At 32.4% G+C, this 17871-nt stretch overlaps 1 protein-coding gene across 1 annotated transcript; it reads left to right on the top strand.

Moving 5' to 3' along the window:
• Positions 1-834: 834 nt before the first annotated feature.
• Positions 835-9300, top strand: LOC18104096 (bifunctional TH2 protein, mitochondrial). Its single transcript, XM_006375800.3, has 6 exons — positions 835-1375; positions 2570-2678; positions 5564-5854; positions 6007-6421; positions 6561-6824; positions 8409-9300. The coding sequence occupies exons 1-6, from the start codon at positions 1131-1133 to the stop codon at positions 8816-8818; spliced, it is 1734 nt and encodes a 577-aa protein (XP_006375862.2). The 5' UTR covers positions 835-1130; the 3' UTR covers positions 8819-9300.
• The last annotated feature ends 8571 nt before the right edge of the window (positions 9301-17871 follow it).

Here is a 17871-nt window from a genome sequence, read left to right as displayed (position 1 = left end):
TGATATTTTTCTTTACGATTTCATCCTTTAACATTAAATTGGTTAATAATCGACCTTCTCTAATAAGCATGAGTATGAGATTCACGGGTTGAAATTTTAGAATATTAACTCAAATTTAGGAGATTCATTCGTGTTTTCTTTGTTTTTATGCTATTAAATTAGAGTTGCCTCTTTTATACTATTAAATTAACTAAACTTATCTCTAACTTCTATTAATTTTCTTCTTGCCTCCAAAAAAAAGTTTCCTTAGCCCGCATTGTTCTGTCAGCCATTGATGTAGGTTTACTAAAGTCATTTTTTTTTAATTCTATATTTTTATTTGCTTTCGGCTTTCAATATTTGGTTCATTATAATTGGATTTCTAATTTGTTTCAGTATGTGTTCCATAGTTTTATCATTATCTCATATCTCATATCTCATATCACAGGTTATCTATGGTTGACTCGGATCAATCAGATATGTCAATGTTTCAATATTTTTTTTAAAAATCTTTTGTCTAATATGTAAACAATTAAGTATTTAAAAAGTGTTTCGGCCAGTTTCCATTAATTTTTTTACTTCCTAACATTTTTACATATTTCTTAAGGTTAAAAAAAAAAATCCATTGCGTTGCATATCATGAGTTAAAAAACTAATATTCATCTATGACACATTAAATTTTGGCATTAACTTCTTGAAATGTGCTCAAAATCCAACCAAAATTTCCCACCACCCCATGACCTACTAGAACACCAAATCAAACCCGCCCGCCCCTCTTTTGCTATCACCACCACCAACATCAGTATCACCCTCCCGCCACCACCATCACCACCACCAAAGTCCACCATCCATTATTAAAATTAGAAAAATTCACCCAAGATCATAAAACACACCCACACAACTACCTAGTCCTTCCCCTTAGGTCCCTTTTCACACACAAAAACATACCCATATTGCCAACTCAGACACGCACAAAAACTTTCATCTCTCTCTCTCTCTCTCTCTATTTATTTGTTTTTTAATGCGCCCGCCTACTCTTGTTTACTCCAAACCCAATCAAAACCTCTTCATCGCTATATTTCCTCAACTCGCTCCGATCCAACTCAACCAAGCTCACCTTACCAACTCGGAGATCTTTCTTTCCTTCAAGAATGGCAATCCCTCCGAGATTGATAGCATCATCATCATCATCTTGCACTACAACATCAACCAACAACAGTAGCATTCACATTGAAGAGGGTCTTGCTAGTAAATTCTGGATCAAGTTTAGGAGAGAATCTGTTTTTTCTATGTACACCCCTTTTATCATCTCTTTGGCTTCTGGCACTCTCAAGATTGATTCTTTTAGGCAATATCTCTCTCAAGATTCTCACTTTCTCAAATCTTTTGCTCATGCGTGAGTACCCTTTTCTCCTTTTCTTGGTTTTTAAGCTATTTTGATTGTTGTCTTTTTTTGGAGGTTTTTATTTATGTGATATAGAGATTGAAATATACATTTTTTTCATTCCTACTCTTATGAGGGTTCTTGGTTGGTTGGTGGAAGAGTGGGTTAATGATTTATAATTTATAGTAAGTATTTAGCTAACTAAGAGAAGAGATTAGTGAGTTTTGGAGATCTTAATGAAAGAGTTTATTGAAGTATCAAATAGGGTTTCTTGGTTGGTTAAATAGTGAAGTGAAGAGAAGATGATTTATGGTTAAGTTTAGGTCATTAGGAGGGAGAAGAGAGATTGTTTATTTAGTAATATGGTTTCTTTTTTATTGTTTCTGCAATTAAGCTATTTGTTTGGTAGCTGAGAAAGTGCGGGAAAAGGGAGAAATTTTGGTTTGATTATGCAGGGATAATGTTATCTTTTGTTGCTTGATTTGGATTCCTTGAATGTCCTTGTTATGGAGTAGTAGAAAGGATGAAAAAGGTAGTGGCTTGTACTAATTTAGATGTGTTATCTGTGAAAGGAAATGAAGCAACTGGTTTTTCGATGAAGTGGAATGTGATTTTTATATGGTTCTGGAATCATATTTGAATGTTTCGGTTTTTGTTTTACGTTCTGTGTGTGTTAATTTTCTTAGCATTTTTATTAGAAAATTTGGCAAAATAAAATGATTGGAGTAAGCCTTACCAAGGAAATGACTTATGATGATCTTCGCATATAATATGAAGAACCTAATTTAAATCTTAAGCCTCTATTTGGTTGCTGAGAACGGTGGAGGGAAAAAAGCAACCATGTAAAACTTGTTTTCTTTTATTGGAAACAGAGCTGCTAATTCCAGCACTTTTCTAAGTTAATTAGAACTATTGCCATGCTTGATGAATTATATTAATTTTCTGTGGAAACAAGAGCAGCATAAAATATATAAATAAAAGTCCTTCCATCTTTTCTTGTGTCAGTGCTCAGCTACTAATTTGAGGTTTAAATTGTTATTGTTTGGAAAAGAAAGAAAAGAATTACTAGTTACATCACCTGAGGTGAGTTACACAATTGAGTTATGGACACTGTTTTATTTTCCGCTTTCAAGTTTTGACTGCACCAATAGAGTTGTTACTTTTTAGGCATTTGATTTTTTTTTTATTTTTCATCATTGGATTTAGGTTTGAATTGGCAGAAGAGTGTGCTGATGATGATGAAGCAAAGCTAGCAACCTCTGAGTTGAGGAAGGGTGTCTTAGAGGAGCTAAAGATGCAAAATTCATTCGTTCAGGTTTAGATAAATGCATAAGAAGAACTTTTCCTTTCTACTTACTGTTTGGTTATTTTATTTTGGTTGAGAAAAAAAAAAGGGTCAACAATGTGTTTTTTAACCTTTGATTGAGCAATTTTTTTTTTTTTTCAAATTCTCTTCCTCTGGGCTCCTCCTAGTGAAATGCTTTAAGAGTCTTTTCCTTCTGTTGATATCTGAGAACAAGTAAGGATCATTTGCCTGCTGCCTTGATCAGCCTTGCTTAAAAGAGCTTTCTTGGGGAGGCTGTTTCATTTTTTTTCCTGGTGTTCTGACATTCCTGACTTTAATTTGGATATTTTATGTCATATTATAAAATAGTTGACATGGGACTTGATTTAGTTGATTTTAAATGAATCTTTTCATACATGAACTTATTGTTTTTTTCCCTTCTTTATACACTTGATTGTTGAGCATCATAAATGATGTGAAATGAATGGATAATAAATGACTATGCTTATTCGGTATTAAGTTTTGTACGTGAGTGGGTTTTATCATGTTTATTGGATGATAGAGCCCCTCAAAAACCAAATTTAGGTGGAAAATATGTTCAAAGCTTTCAAAGCATATTTTAAACCCAAACTCAAAATGGGTAAAAAGGAAAAAAAAAAGAACTATGATAATATGGACTTGGAGTTCTTCTGTTCAATGTTTGTGGTAATTGATCATTTTCTGTCTAAAACTAGTCCGGCAGTCTATTGGAATTGCAGAGAGGATTTTTTACAGTAATTTTATGATTGATGTTGATATGAAACTCCCATTCAAATTGTAAAATTCTACAATTTTACCATGCAAACAACCATCAATGATTTAAATCTCATGAAAAAATTGTTTATGCATAAGACTGTAGTGAAATCAGGATTTAAGTTGTCAAAATCATAAAATAGGGATCTTATGGGATTTTTGTAGGATTTTAAGCCTGCTGAAATGATTGGGCTTCTTTCTTGTAATGAGGTTTCCTTTTTGTTTTTCTTGTTTTATTTTGTGTTTGATTTCAATCTTGGAGGCTTTGTTGGAATTTGGTACTTTAGTGTTTTTTTTTTTTATGTTTTTTAATTTTTTTTGGGAGAAGTTGGAATCTTTCTTCATTGTTATTTAATTTATGGGATTTGATACCTTTACTGTGGATTTGATATTTGTTATTAATTACTAGGATATTAATTAATTAGATTCTAAATACTTTTTAATGCCTTAACAACTCCCTTTTATTTTCTAGAATGGATGGGTTAAACCATCCTTAATTGATAGGCTTGCTAATGTTGAATGCTAAAATTATTTTCTTGATTATAAAAGCTGATGCAAAAGTATATTTTGATCTACATGCTCAAATTGTATCAATTATTTCCAGTGCTTGTCAAACTTAGTGTCACTATGAATGATTTATATACGAGTTCTTAAAGACTTTCACATTTTTATTAATTACATGATTTATTACTTCCTAATTCTATTCACATAAGCTTGATTATCCAAAAACAATGATTTTTTTTTCCTTATCTATGTGCTTTTCACTCTATTATCAATTGGATTTCACCTTAAAGAATGTTTTTTGTAATTATTATTTAAAAATATGTTTTTTTTTTATGTTTTTTATTTGTATTTGAGACTACTTATGGTTTGTTAAATCTAAAGACTTTATAGGTTCCGATCTTACAATACAATTTTTGAACCCTACAATGATCCTAGTTAAAATCCCAACTTTAATAACCTAGGATGTTGACATTACTGTTGAAATATAAAGGGAATGAAAAATAAACCTGGGAACATTCAACATGCTAGATTGAAATGTACAAAATGGTTGCTTACCTATGTGCTATGTTTATATCAAAAACTTATTGTTGGTGGCATATATAATGTGTCAATGACTGTTATCATGAATGGTATTTCCGAAATTGCTACACTGATAAAATCATTATGCTGCTATGAAATGTTGCATAATCAAGCTAGGCAATGCACACAGGTTAAAATGGGTTTCTCCGCAAAGGTATCACTTGGATATGCATATACTATTTTATAATTATTCCTGATTATCGAACTCAGTGAAAATGTTGCTTAAATGGTTTTCTAACCTTGTCAAGAAAATGTATTTTTTGGGAGATCAATAAATAAACCTAATTCCAAATGTTTTACCCCTTTCTTAGCTATCACTAGAGTATAAAGTTACGTTGTGCCATAATGTTTCATTCCACACCATTAATTGTCATGAGATCTTACAGTTTAGCCAGTGATTCTCTAGTCTGGCAAAATGTTTTTTAATGAGAAATATGTAGTTGATTCTATTTATTGGTTGTGGACTTGTGATTTATAGCCAAGAAATTTAAGTGACTATAAGAATTTTTGTTGAATCTATCTTGCTGCAATGTGGTTCTGTCAGCATGCATTTTGTAGCTTTACTTCTGCTTGCTCCTTCCAGGAAGCTCATTTCCATCAGCAGGGCCTAGGAGGAGAAAAAATCTTCAACAATGGAATCTTAAGGAACACTGTTCTGCTTTAACCCTTGTGGTGTCCATTTGTCATACTAATGCTACTAAAATCATATTATTTGACTTTATATAATTATATTAGATATAGCAAGGAGAAATAAAGAGGTTACAGTGCAACTTTTGCAGCAAACTAAAGTGCTGATGAGTTTGATGGAAATGACACCTTATCTTAGTCACCACTTCTTGTGTCTTGAAGATTCATCCTCTTAACTCTTCAGAGCTACTATCATAGATCAGCTGTAAAATTTGTTTTAATGTAAAATTCTGTAATTATAAATCAGCTTTACACAGCTATCTAATATTTAATTTATAATCCTGTAAGCATGTGGATTTCTGTGTCTTACATGAAATAGTTCTTTCAGTGCTCTGAATGTTTGAATTATCCAGGAATGGGGTACAGACCCAGGTAAAGAGAGGACTGTCAATTCTGCAACGGTTAAATACACAGATTTCTTGTTGGCTACAGCCTCTGGGAAGGTTGAAGGAGTGAAAGGTCCTGGTAAACTTGCAACTCCATTTGAAAGAACAAAAGTTGCAGCCTATACTCTGGCTGCCATGACACCTTGCATGCGGCTGTATTCGTTTCTTGGCAAGGAGCTCCAGGCACTTCTAGATCCAGAGGATGACAGGCACCCTTACAAGAAGTGGATTGACAGTTATTCATCTGAGAGTTTTCAGGTAATTTACAGTTTTGCCAGTGGTATTTTGCATTGTGTTTTTAATGGTCCACCTGATTACATTTTATTGACTGCAGTCTGAGAGGAAACTGTATTACATAAATGGCCTACTTTACCCCCAACATCTCAATTATTGTACTCTTTGAAATCTAGGCATCAGCTCTGCAAACCGAAGACTTGCTGGATAAACTTAGTGTCTCCTTGACAAGCGAGGAGCTTGACATCATTGAAAAGCTTTATCACCAAGCCATGAAACTTGAAATAGATTTCTTCCTTGCGCAGCCACTTGCTCAGCCAACTGTAGCTCCCCTTACAAAAGGGCATAACCCTGCAGAAGATCGGCTTGTCATATTTTCTGATTTTGATTTGACATGCACTGTCGTTGACTCTTCTGCCATTTTGGCAGAGATTGCAATAGTAACAGCACCAAAATCTGATGTGGTTCAAAGTGAGGCTCAAATTGCTCGGATGTCATCAGCTGATCTGAGAAACACATGGGATCTTCTTTCTGGACAGTACACTGAAGAGTACGAGCAATGTATTGAAAGCATTATGCCATCTAAAAAAGGTATAATTCCTTATGAAAATTCTTGCAAGATAGAAGTTGGAATCTGTTAACTGTTTGGGGATGGGAAATGGTCTGTTGCTGAAGATCTTAGTATAATATTAAATCCTCAGGTTGGTTTTGACTTTCTGTGTTTTTGCAGTGGAGTTCAACTATGAAGCTCTTTGTAAAGCTCTTGAACAACTTTTAGACTTTGAGAGAAGGGTAAATTCTAGAGTGATTGAGTCTGAAGTTCTTAAGGGTTTGAATCTTGAAGATGTAAAACGAGCTGGTGAACGTTTGATTCTTCAGGATGGCTGCACTAGTTTCTTTCAGAAAATTGTGAATAATGAAAATTTGAACACTAATGTCCATGTGCTCTCATACTGCTGGTGTGGTGATCTCATCAGATCAGCTTTTTCTTCAGGTATGTTCCGGCCAGGTCAGAACCTTGAGTAAAGAATTTGGAGGTGTTCCACCCTTCAGTATTTTTTGCAATGAAGTGGCTGCTCTGAAAACTCGAACTGATACAGTGCACTGTAGCATCAAATATGCACACACATGCATATATGTATATATTCTCCATTAGAGTATCTAGTTTTCTACTTTTCACATTACTTACTTGAACAATGACCTCTTAATCACTTTACATTCTTATTGTCCCACCATATTTTACCCTCCATCGATGACGCCTAACTTTAGATGTCAAAGTAGTATGTGATACAGGATAGCTTAATCCTTAGTTGCATAGTCTACATTTCCTCTGTGCGAAATTGGTCAAGTATCTTCCTTTAAAATGGGTTGGTGTGCTGGATTTTGTTTCTTGTTTTCCTATTTTGCAAATCCAACTTTTTAAGGATGTATTTTTACTGGGGGAGATCTGCTCCAGAATGGTGTATTGCAATGAACTTCATTCATAGGTAACCATGTAGAACTGGAGAGACAGCCTTTGTAACAATCCTTTACTACAATGGTTTATCTTCTTCACTTAAGATTTTATGCATTGAAATGATGTTACTGTGAAAAAAATTGTGTAGCAATTAGATCAAATATGCATCTAAAATGTGTGCACAAAATTGTTTAATTGGAACAAAGAATTTGATGGCACTAATCAAACTATAATAGCTGGATACAGAAGTCAGTCCTTGTATATTAGTGATGATTTTCCCAGAAACATCCTCTTTTAAATATGCTTTAGAGATAAAGGTTTGCAACACAACATGTGTGAAAGATTACTGGGTATTGCTACACTTGGTTAGCATAAACTCTCCGTTAAGTTGATGGAAAAGTTACTATTATCTAGGAGAATTGTCTTTCAGAAAACCTTGATTACAATAGATAAACCATTGCTTCTAACTCGATCTCTTGTGCCATAAACCTATCTGGGAGTTCATAAATATTATTTTGGGGGCAAACCTGTGGCCAAGCCATGCCATACCCCAAGTTGCCAAGGCTTAGCACAGTTACAACATGCCTTTCTGCGGCTTAGCATGGCTCTGACATGCATAGCCATGATTTTCCCACAAGATCTCTTTCAGGATAAAAAGATGTGGGGTGCCTCCATAGTTACTTGGTCGCACATTTACATGACACTCATGACAGTTATGCATGCATACACACAGACTGATGCAAGACTAATCATGACTTGCTATTAACTACTGAAGCTGCCTCACAGGATCTGTTGTCATACTGGTTATGTGTTCTTATCTTCTGATCTCACAGTCCCTTGTATTCCTTGAACTGGAAAAATGTTTTCTTAGGGCCAAAGGCTGCAATTTTTTATTTTTCATTACAATATTGGGTTTTTGGATGTGGTGATTGATTCTGAAATTCATTACTAATGCATTTTGGGTGTTGAAACTCTTATACAGCTCCATCCCTTCCTCTCTCTCTGCGCCTTTTCTTTACATTTCTCTTTTTAGATAAAGTGTAGTATTTTTCCCTGTTTCTTTTTAAGACTAAAGGAAAATTTGCCCCATACTCAGTTATAGTTTGCTTTGTTGTTGTACAGGGGGTTTGGATGTGAATGTACATGCGAACGAGTTAATTTTCGATGAATCAATCTCCACAGGGGAGATTGTTAAGAAGGTGGAATCTCCCTTGGACAAAGCTCAAGCTTTCAATGATATTTTAAAGAATTACAGCAATGACAGAAAGAACTTGACTGTTTACATTGGAGATTCAGTTGGTGACTTGCTTTGTCTACTTAAAGCAGATATTGGTATTGTAGTTGGATCAAGTGCAAGTTTAAGGAAAGTGGGAAGTCAATTTGGTGTTTCTTTTGTACCACTGTTCCCTGGCTTGGTGAGAAAACAGAAAGAATCTGACGGAGAAAGCTCTCCTAATTGGAAAGGGCTATCGGGCATACTGTATACAGTCTCTAGTTGGGCTGAAATACATGCCTTCATTTTGGGGTGGTAGAATCATTTTTGTTCGCACACTCCTGCGTGTTAGTTAGGGCAAATCAAGGAAATATTTGTTACATAATGGAACACCAATACAAGATGATGGCCAATTTTATTAGGGGCCACAGATCTGCTGCTGTTTGTTTTTTTTTTTTTTTTTTTTGTTCTCCACAGAGTCTTCCGTTCAGAAATGCAATGGATTCTTTTGGGTGGATAATGCTGTGAACTTGGTGTTTAGAATCTCCTGTACTTTTGTTGCCAACCTCACCAATTCTTTCGTTGCCCCTTGTAGTTGGTACTGGTTCTATACCTAAGTTTCATATGATTATTTTTTCCAGCTTGTTCATACGGTACCTAAGTCTATACATTGCAGGTATCTTTTGCTTTTCATAGATCATCATTGTTCTGTATTGGCAAGGGTCTGTATTTACAAGACCAATTTGGTTTACCCCTCTATTCAATGATGAGGCATCTTATATGCATGCCTCTCTTTTTATTGATTCTGTTCTCTTGGCCTGCCAAATTACAATGAGTGCAAGAACTCCCAAAACATGTTGCTTGGCTGTTATTTCATGTTACTTTCCTCAAACAGGTACAGCATTAATCTTGCAATCATTCAATCACATGTGGTGGTGGTGGTGGTGGTGGTTAGTGGCGTTGATTCAATGCCTGTCCAAGGGACCATCCAGTGCTTAACCCGTGAAAACCACAAGACAATAACTAATCTAAAGATGCATTTCCTTCATGGATCCATTACAAATTATTCCAATTTCCAATACATATTGAAATAAAGAAATATAAATTGAATCTCATTCAGAATCACCAAGAGTTGCCATGGAAAGAGTTAATGCAAACACCACATCGTCGTCGTCGTCATCATATATTAAAAGAGAGAGTGGAGGACTTTATTAGAGAATCTTACTTCTGTTGCCTTCAGAAACTAAAGTAAAATATTAAGAGCAAGCAAATAAATACTAAAAAAGGTGATATGAAATAAAATCTACTCACAAATTTGTTCCTTTATAATATATAAATAAATACATCGTACTTGGAGATGTGCTTCAACAAAAATTAAGAGAAAGAAAGTCAATTTGACAACCACCAAAAAGCATCCTCTTCTTTGTCTCCAAAAACACTAGTAACCTTTAAATCTCTTCTTTATTTTTATTTTTAAAAAAAACTATTAACACCAAATTGTCTAGATGAAGGATTTAAATTTATTTCTAAAATTTAAAATTAATTCCATAAAAAAATTATAATTAACGAGTTAGGTTGATGGTCTGTTTGAGATTGTGGTAGCGGTGGTGGTTAAAAGTGTTTTTCGCTTCAAAATGCATCAAAATAAAGTTTTTTTATTTTTTTAAAATTATTTTTGATATCAGCACATCAAAATGATATGTTGCTTAGCTTTATAGATTAGAAGGTTAATTAGGTTCCAACAAAAAGCTTGAAAAAATAATTTAATGAGAGGTAAGTTCTTAGTAAAATATATAAATCTTATCTGTATTTATGATATTGTATGTTTACATTACGAGAATATATCATGATTGTTTCTGCGTCTTAAAAATATTTTAAAAAAATTAAGATTTTTTTTGTTTTAAATTAATATTTCTTTATATTTTTAAATTGTTTAGATATGCTGATGTCAAAAATAAATTTTAAAAAATAAAAAAAATATTATTTCAAAGTATTTCAAAAAAAAATTCTTTAAAAAATAACCGCTATCATAATATATACCAAACAGGCTCTAGGATCCATTGTTAATACAATAATGTGTTAATTACTGTAGTTTAGTGTAGTTTAGATCATTATTAGCCTTAATAAATCTTTGTTCTAAGTGGGGTTGGTGTTTAATTAAGATTCCTCTTATCAATGAGCTTGCATGATTTACACATTATTAATAAGAGTTTCAAAATCCGAAAAGTATATTTAAATATCTCTTTCACAGATTCAACTTCTTTGGGTTAAGGTTTTTGTCTTCATGTGTGATTACATTAGATTAAATGTTGTGTGACACAAATCTCCACGTCAACTTCCGACAGAATTACATATGAAAATTAGAAATCGACAAAAAATGAGAAAAAAATATAAAGGAAATTCAGATTTAATCAACTATATGTTAAAAAAAATCTAAAAAAAACACAGAAAATAATCTAGATTATCTCCCTTCACCATAACAATTATAACCCATAACTGAATTTATGAACCAAATTTCTTTCAATTGACTCGTATAATTTGAGTGCATCTTGATAGCTAGAAGTAATCACAAATTAAAGTTATGCAACTTACCTTAATTTCGAAGCAAATTTGGATTCATACGCAGCTATAATGGCTACAAACAAAATAGAAGTATACATAACCATCTAGGTGGTGGCCTAGTAGTAAGAGTTTGAGACCAAGAGGTTTGCTCCCTCTGTAATTTCAGGTTTAAGCCATGTGGTTGCTCATATGATGACCACTGGAGGCTTACATGGTCGTTAACTTTAGGGTTCGTGGGATTAGTCGAAGTGCGCGCAAGCTGGCCCGGACACCCATGTTAAACTAAAAAATAAAATAAAAAATAGAAGTATACATGCATGCATTTGATAGGCATTTGCATACTTGCACAAATTCTATTAGGTTTTGCGGTGTATTGGAAAATGTGGTAGCGGTTATTTTTCAAAGGGTTTTTTGCTCAAAAATATATTAAAATAATATTTTTTAAAAAATAATTATTTTTTATATTAATATATTAAAACGGTAAAAAAAAACATAAAAAATTAAGTTTATCCAACTGCCGTTTGGAATGTAATGTCAAATGAAATCTTAGACGGGAAAATCCATGCAAAATTAAACATATTAATACGTTGAATAACATTTAACTGTACATTTAATTCCCAATAAAATGTTCAAAAATCATTGAAAATGATAATATATATATGGCTTTTTTAATTATGACGTTTTTTTTCTTTTTTAAGGAAATTAAACACATGACTTACAAGTAATATTTGATTATTAAAATGGACTGATTTAAGAGGAAGCTGGATATCAATCAAAACACCATAATCAACAAAGAGATACCGATAAAAGAAATTAATAATTTAAGAGAGTGTACTTAATTTGTGCAATTTATCAATACCTCATTTTATATTTAATAAATTCTCCTGTATTATTATTATTATTATTATTTTACCACAACAGGCAACACATGAGATCATTTGATTATTTTCTTAATGATTACCAAAATCCATCTTAGAGCACATTTCTCCCAATTTTCCATACTTTTGAGATATGGAACACACAGTACTTTAATGCCCACATCAACCACTGAATGTATGCATCAAAACTTGGTTGGATTTCCACTTGGAATCAGACCTGAATTATGCAAAGCTAATTCCCTCTTAATTTATTAGTTAAATTTTAATTATAATCTATGCCATCCAATGAATTCATTGCTGACTTCTCGACTAGTAGATGTAACTTAGTCAGCACCCACTTCTGATTAGTGACAAATTTTTGTAAATAAAATTATGTATTTTAATGTCATTATAATTTGACAAAGATGGATTCTAGATGACTAGTGTTGCCAACGGTTTTCCAGGTTAATGAAATAAAAAAAGATTATTTATTTTTATTATCATACTAAGGATTCATGTGGGTTTCTTAATTTTATAATCTAAGTTACTAATTGACTTATGTATTTTAATGTAATTGTAATTTGTGAAGGGACCATTTTTAATTTATGCTCAAAGTTGACATATACATTTAACTCAAGTTTTTTTTTTTTTTACTCCAGGTCTCGATTAAGAGACGAGTCAGTCGAGTTCTGAATAATCTTTGAGACTGGATCGAGTTTAATAATAATGATTAACATATGAAAAAACTATCTTGATTGAAGAGTGTTTTGGTAAGTTATCATAGTTAAAAAAAAGTATTTTGTAAAGTAACACAGACAGAAAATATTTAGGGATCTAACATAGTTGAGAGTGTCACAAATGGTATATGTGATTCCTATAACAGACTCATCATGGGGCAATTTATTCTGTCATCAACTCCCTGCCCAAAAAAACAGTAATTCGCACAATTTAAATAACCAGTTTTCAGCATCAAAACACAATTCACATAAACAACACATAACATATTTAATCATAAATAAAAAATTTAGACTGACGATTAACACAACACAATGTTTTACTAAAAATTAAATTAACTATACATCTATTTATAATTCTTATAACATATAATAACATGGAACTATATCTAATTATTATCTGGGGTATCACCACAACTTGTCCAACTCGAGGACGGGTCTGTAATATCCATGTAGATGTGAGGAGAACCAATATCATTCCAAGCAAGTTGATCACATAACATTCTCGATAATTCGTTAAGGGACATGTCTGACGTAACAATTAGGAAATCATAGCTTCCTCCATTATAAGTGATATCATTGTTGGTATTGACAATGATACCATCATGGAAGCATAACATCCTTAAATTATTAGATATTCTGTCAAACAACACAACACGATTCTAATTTATTAAAATCTTTGGGTTAATTAAAGTGCTTCAATTATATAAAAAAAACCTAAATTAATCAGCGAACACTTATATTCATCAAATTCTGCTACCATAACAAAATTATCAATTAAATTCATGTATTTCATAGTTAGTATTATTATTTTATATGTAATTCGGTATAATTCATAAATTAACTTAAATCAACGCTAACTTTTCCATTATATAATTTTGTTAATTCACAATCAACAACAAAAAAATAAAACATTGATTATTTAACAAAATAACCTACCACGAACTAAAAATATATGTAATTAACATAATCTATAATTTAACTTAAATCAACATTAATATTTCAAACACATAATTTTGTTAATTAACAATCAACAACAACCTAAAATAATTGATTATTTAACAAAATAACATAATTATATCTAATTAACAACTTATATTACATCTAATTAACCTAATTCTTAATTCAAAACCCTAACATTCAATTAAATTAAATTAACACCAGTCGAGAGGAAATTTTCAATATACCTCTAAATATGAAATGTGGATTGGTGAAGGTGATTGTTAGAGAATAATATAAATCATATCCTGGAACCTCACCTAACAGCTTAAGCTATTGGGTTGAGATGGTTCTTTGACATGGTATCAGAGCCTTGATGACCAAGTGGTCTCGAGTTCGAATCTCACCATCCCCATTTATTTGATAAAAATTAAGCACAAGGTAATGTGGGCCTGTGCAAATTTCAAGCCCAAAGGGCTTTCACTTGAGGGGGTGTGTTAGAGAATAATATAAATCATATCCTGGAACCTCACCTAACAGCTTAAGCTATTGGGTTGAGATGGTTCTTTGTAGTGGCGGCTGTTTTGGCCGGAAAAGTGAGAACATGTTGTTGGTAGAGAGATGTTGCCGCGGGTAGAGGTAGAGATAGAGAGAGATGGGCGGTGGCTTTCGTGAGAAAGAGAGGAGGAGAAAGAGGAGAAAAGAAAGGGTCTTGATTCTATGAAATCATAAATGTCATCTTCTACTCTCGTGTTCATATATCATTGTGAAATATAAGTGGCATATATTATCTCCGAACCATGAAAATATCTTAATTTTCTAATTATATTTTCGACTATATTACTTTATTATTTTCTTAACGTGCTAAAAGAAAACTCTTGATTCAATGAGCCAGCCACTTGTAAATATGTCGAGTTCAGCACTACATTTCAATTAGCATCAAAAGCTAGATTTGACATTTTAGATGCAGGACCTGTCCAGGCCTCACTTCTACCCGACAACACTCTAACTCAAGTTCCTTTTTTGGGGTTAAAAAGTAAAAAACTCCAAAGGCCAATCTCACCCTCAAAACCAGGATCCAGGATTTTTATAATCTTTGTAATAATAATAAAAAATATATTAAGTTAAATAAATAAATAAATAGACATCCAGGATCTCGAAACGTCTTCTATAATATCTTCAATGGGACATAAAATTTTGGAATGATGTTGAAATTTGATTATTTTTTTTTTGGGAATTAAATTATGGTTGACCTGAACCGGATTTTTAAGAAATCCGGTCAAATCATGATCAGAAAGTTCGGACCCGACCACAGGTATTGTTACAGCTCGATGCCTTAGTTTTCAACGTCAAAACCAATACGTGTATATGAAGCCATTTCGCGTTGAAATTAAATCAATATTAAAATTAAATTAAATTAAAAATAAATAAAAAATACAGCAAAGCCCGTCATTGTTTTAATGTAGGGCTAGAGAGACTCATGGTCTTTACAATGTGATTCATTTATTATTACAAAACTGGTCGGAGTTATAATGACCTGTCAAGTTTTTTGGCGCAGTTAAATAATATAAATATAAATATAAATATAAATGCCCTTAGAAACCAAAAGGGTAAGTGAGGTTTATTTATTTTTAAATAGTAAAATAACTTTATTTTTCTTAAAATAAAAAAGTTAAAAAACCATGTTTGTTGATGCATAAAATGGTGGTGCAGCTCATGAAGTGGCACGTGTAGCGATAATCATGATGATTCAGCAGTGATTATATATTTTTCTCCTTCCCCTTCTTCTCTTTTTCATCTCCTCGAAATCCGCATTGGTTCTTCAATAATTTATAGTTGTCTTTGTCAATCTATTTATTGTCTTTCAATTTTTATTTTTATTTTTTTATGGGTATTTTTTTATTTTGAATTAATTTTTTGATTGGTTTTTATTTTAATTGCATCCCTTATTATTTGATTTTTATATCAAATATGATACTTATTTTTTTTTATCTTCTATGGAATCATCTTGATTTCATAACCCGGATCACTGGTTTTGAAGATTAGCTTTATTTATCTTTGTTTTTCTTTTTTCAGGTCCTTTTTAAGAAATTATTTTTTTTTTCAATTTCATCTTTGACATTAGATTATAAGACCTTAAGCTTTCCGGATTCTTTTTTCAATGACCCAAGTCGCGGGTTAGTCAAGTTAACCTAGGTTGACTCGAGTTTCTTTCAATGTTTTTTATTTATTTATTTAAATTTGGTCCCTTTTCTAGGTTTTTTTAAAAAAACATTTTTTTATCTCATTCTCATATCGCAAGTTATGGTTTAGTATAGTGAACTCAGATTGACTCGAGTTTTTTTTTTTAAATTAATTATTTTTAATTTCATCATTTGATATTATGTTATTAGGCCTTGAGCTTTATGAATTTTTTTTTTTGCAAGGATATTCCAATCTTATATCTTAGGTAACATGTTAGTTAAATTAACCCGGGTTGATTTGGGTTATCATTGCCTGAATATTTTTTTTACTTTAAAAAAATTTGACCTGTCTTGGTTCATATCAAAATCTACTAGAGATTTCATCTATAATTATACTTGTATACTAATTGCGTCTACCTCACTTAATCCAACTTCATTTAATTAATAGCGCTAAACTTGAAGAAAATTGATTAAGTTAATGGTGGCTAATATTCTAGCCTCAAATTTGGTTTTTTTATTATTATTTTCATGATAAAAAAATATTTTTAGATCAACTTTTTATTTTTCTGAACAATCTTAAAATATACATCTCATGTCAATTTAATATATTCTAAGTAATATTTTTTTTAATATTATTCCAAAACCCTAACTTAAGAGTGGGAATTAGAAGAACCAAACCTTTTAACTCTCAAACTAGGCTTAATTGCTGAGTTCTAAATTCATCTTTAATCACTTTTATTTATTTTTTCTTTCTTTATTAATTAATGATGGTTGAGTTTTTTTCTTTTCTTTTCCCTTGATGACCCCACAATTAGATGGTTCACCTAGATTCCCACCATGGTATAACTATAGGTTCATTTGCTTTATGAGATATTCCATTCACTATAATATTATATCATAGTTGTCCCTCACTCGTACGTGGCCTACATAAATTTCTTTTACTTCTATTTTATTTCTTGTATCATCCGCCTTAAACCCAAGAGCCAAGAAACCTCATCACCTTAGCCTTGGTGTATATAATAACTAAGAACTTGATGAAAATGCTGGCATCTTCTTTTTCTTGATCAAATTACCTTTTCAGTTTTTTCTCCCATCAGGGTTTATCATTATCGAAGGAGGAGATCATCATGGTAGTTTTGAGGAGGAGGAAGAGGAGGAGATTGTTTGAAGGATTACTTGCTGATAACAATGGAGTAGCCTTGGAGCCGTGGCCTTGAGATACAAAAGAGAGATGATGACCAGAGGGAATGGAACCTCTAGGCAAGTCTAATTCTTGGCTTTGAATTATCCTCTCCTTTTTCGTTTCTTCTTGTTTTTTCCATGTTTGGTTGCCAAGAAAATGGAAGAGAGTACAAATAATAAAACATATATGGAATCTTAACTCCCGATTAGATTCCAGTATTTCATTTCTTGAAGTTGTTATCTTACGTCTTTCGGGCGACCAACCAAATTTTCTCCCACTTTCTCAGCGCTTCTGTATCCTTAAACACCGAAAAGGGAACCATTAATTAGTCATTTTAGAACATAGATCTTTACCTTATTTCTTAATCGCTGTGGTCGTTTACAATATTTAAAATTGCAGACTTCGCAGCTCAGCTTGGTTTTTGTCGTTCAATCACCCATCTATTACTTTATGTGTTTGCACCTGTTCATCTACTGTTGTTATCAGAAGCTAGCAACAAACCGATTACTGCATAGAAATTGTCTCAAACGAGTTAGCGAACAGCAGTTAAAACTCCAAACCTATACGAGTTAAATAGGTTATGAAAATGCTAGCTAGGGTTCATCACAAGGAACAAAGTTTCAGTTAAAGAAGTCATGAAGGAACAATAGCACATGATTGATTATTGTAGGTAGACATTATTGGCACGGACCATGTCACCATATATATGGTGCTTTCAGAATTTAAATTGCCAGACATTAGCTGTCCTTCATGATTGTCACCAGCGTGGAATTACAGGTACAAGGGAAATGTCAAAGCATTTATAGTGACACAGTGACTTATCCACCATGCTCACGCAACATTGTAGCCTGTCTACCTCGAAGAAGTCTTAATTAGTGCATGCAAATCTAGGAAAGTTTCAAATAAAGCTATGG

Source organism: Populus trichocarpa, chromosome 13 (genome assembly GCF_000002775.5).
Source record: "Populus trichocarpa isolate Nisqually-1 chromosome 13, P.trichocarpa_v4.1, whole genome shotgun sequence".
NCBI classification, from domain to species: Eukaryota; Viridiplantae; Streptophyta; class Magnoliopsida; order Malpighiales; family Salicaceae; genus Populus; species Populus trichocarpa.
This window is presented reverse-complemented; position numbering and strand designations above follow the sequence as displayed.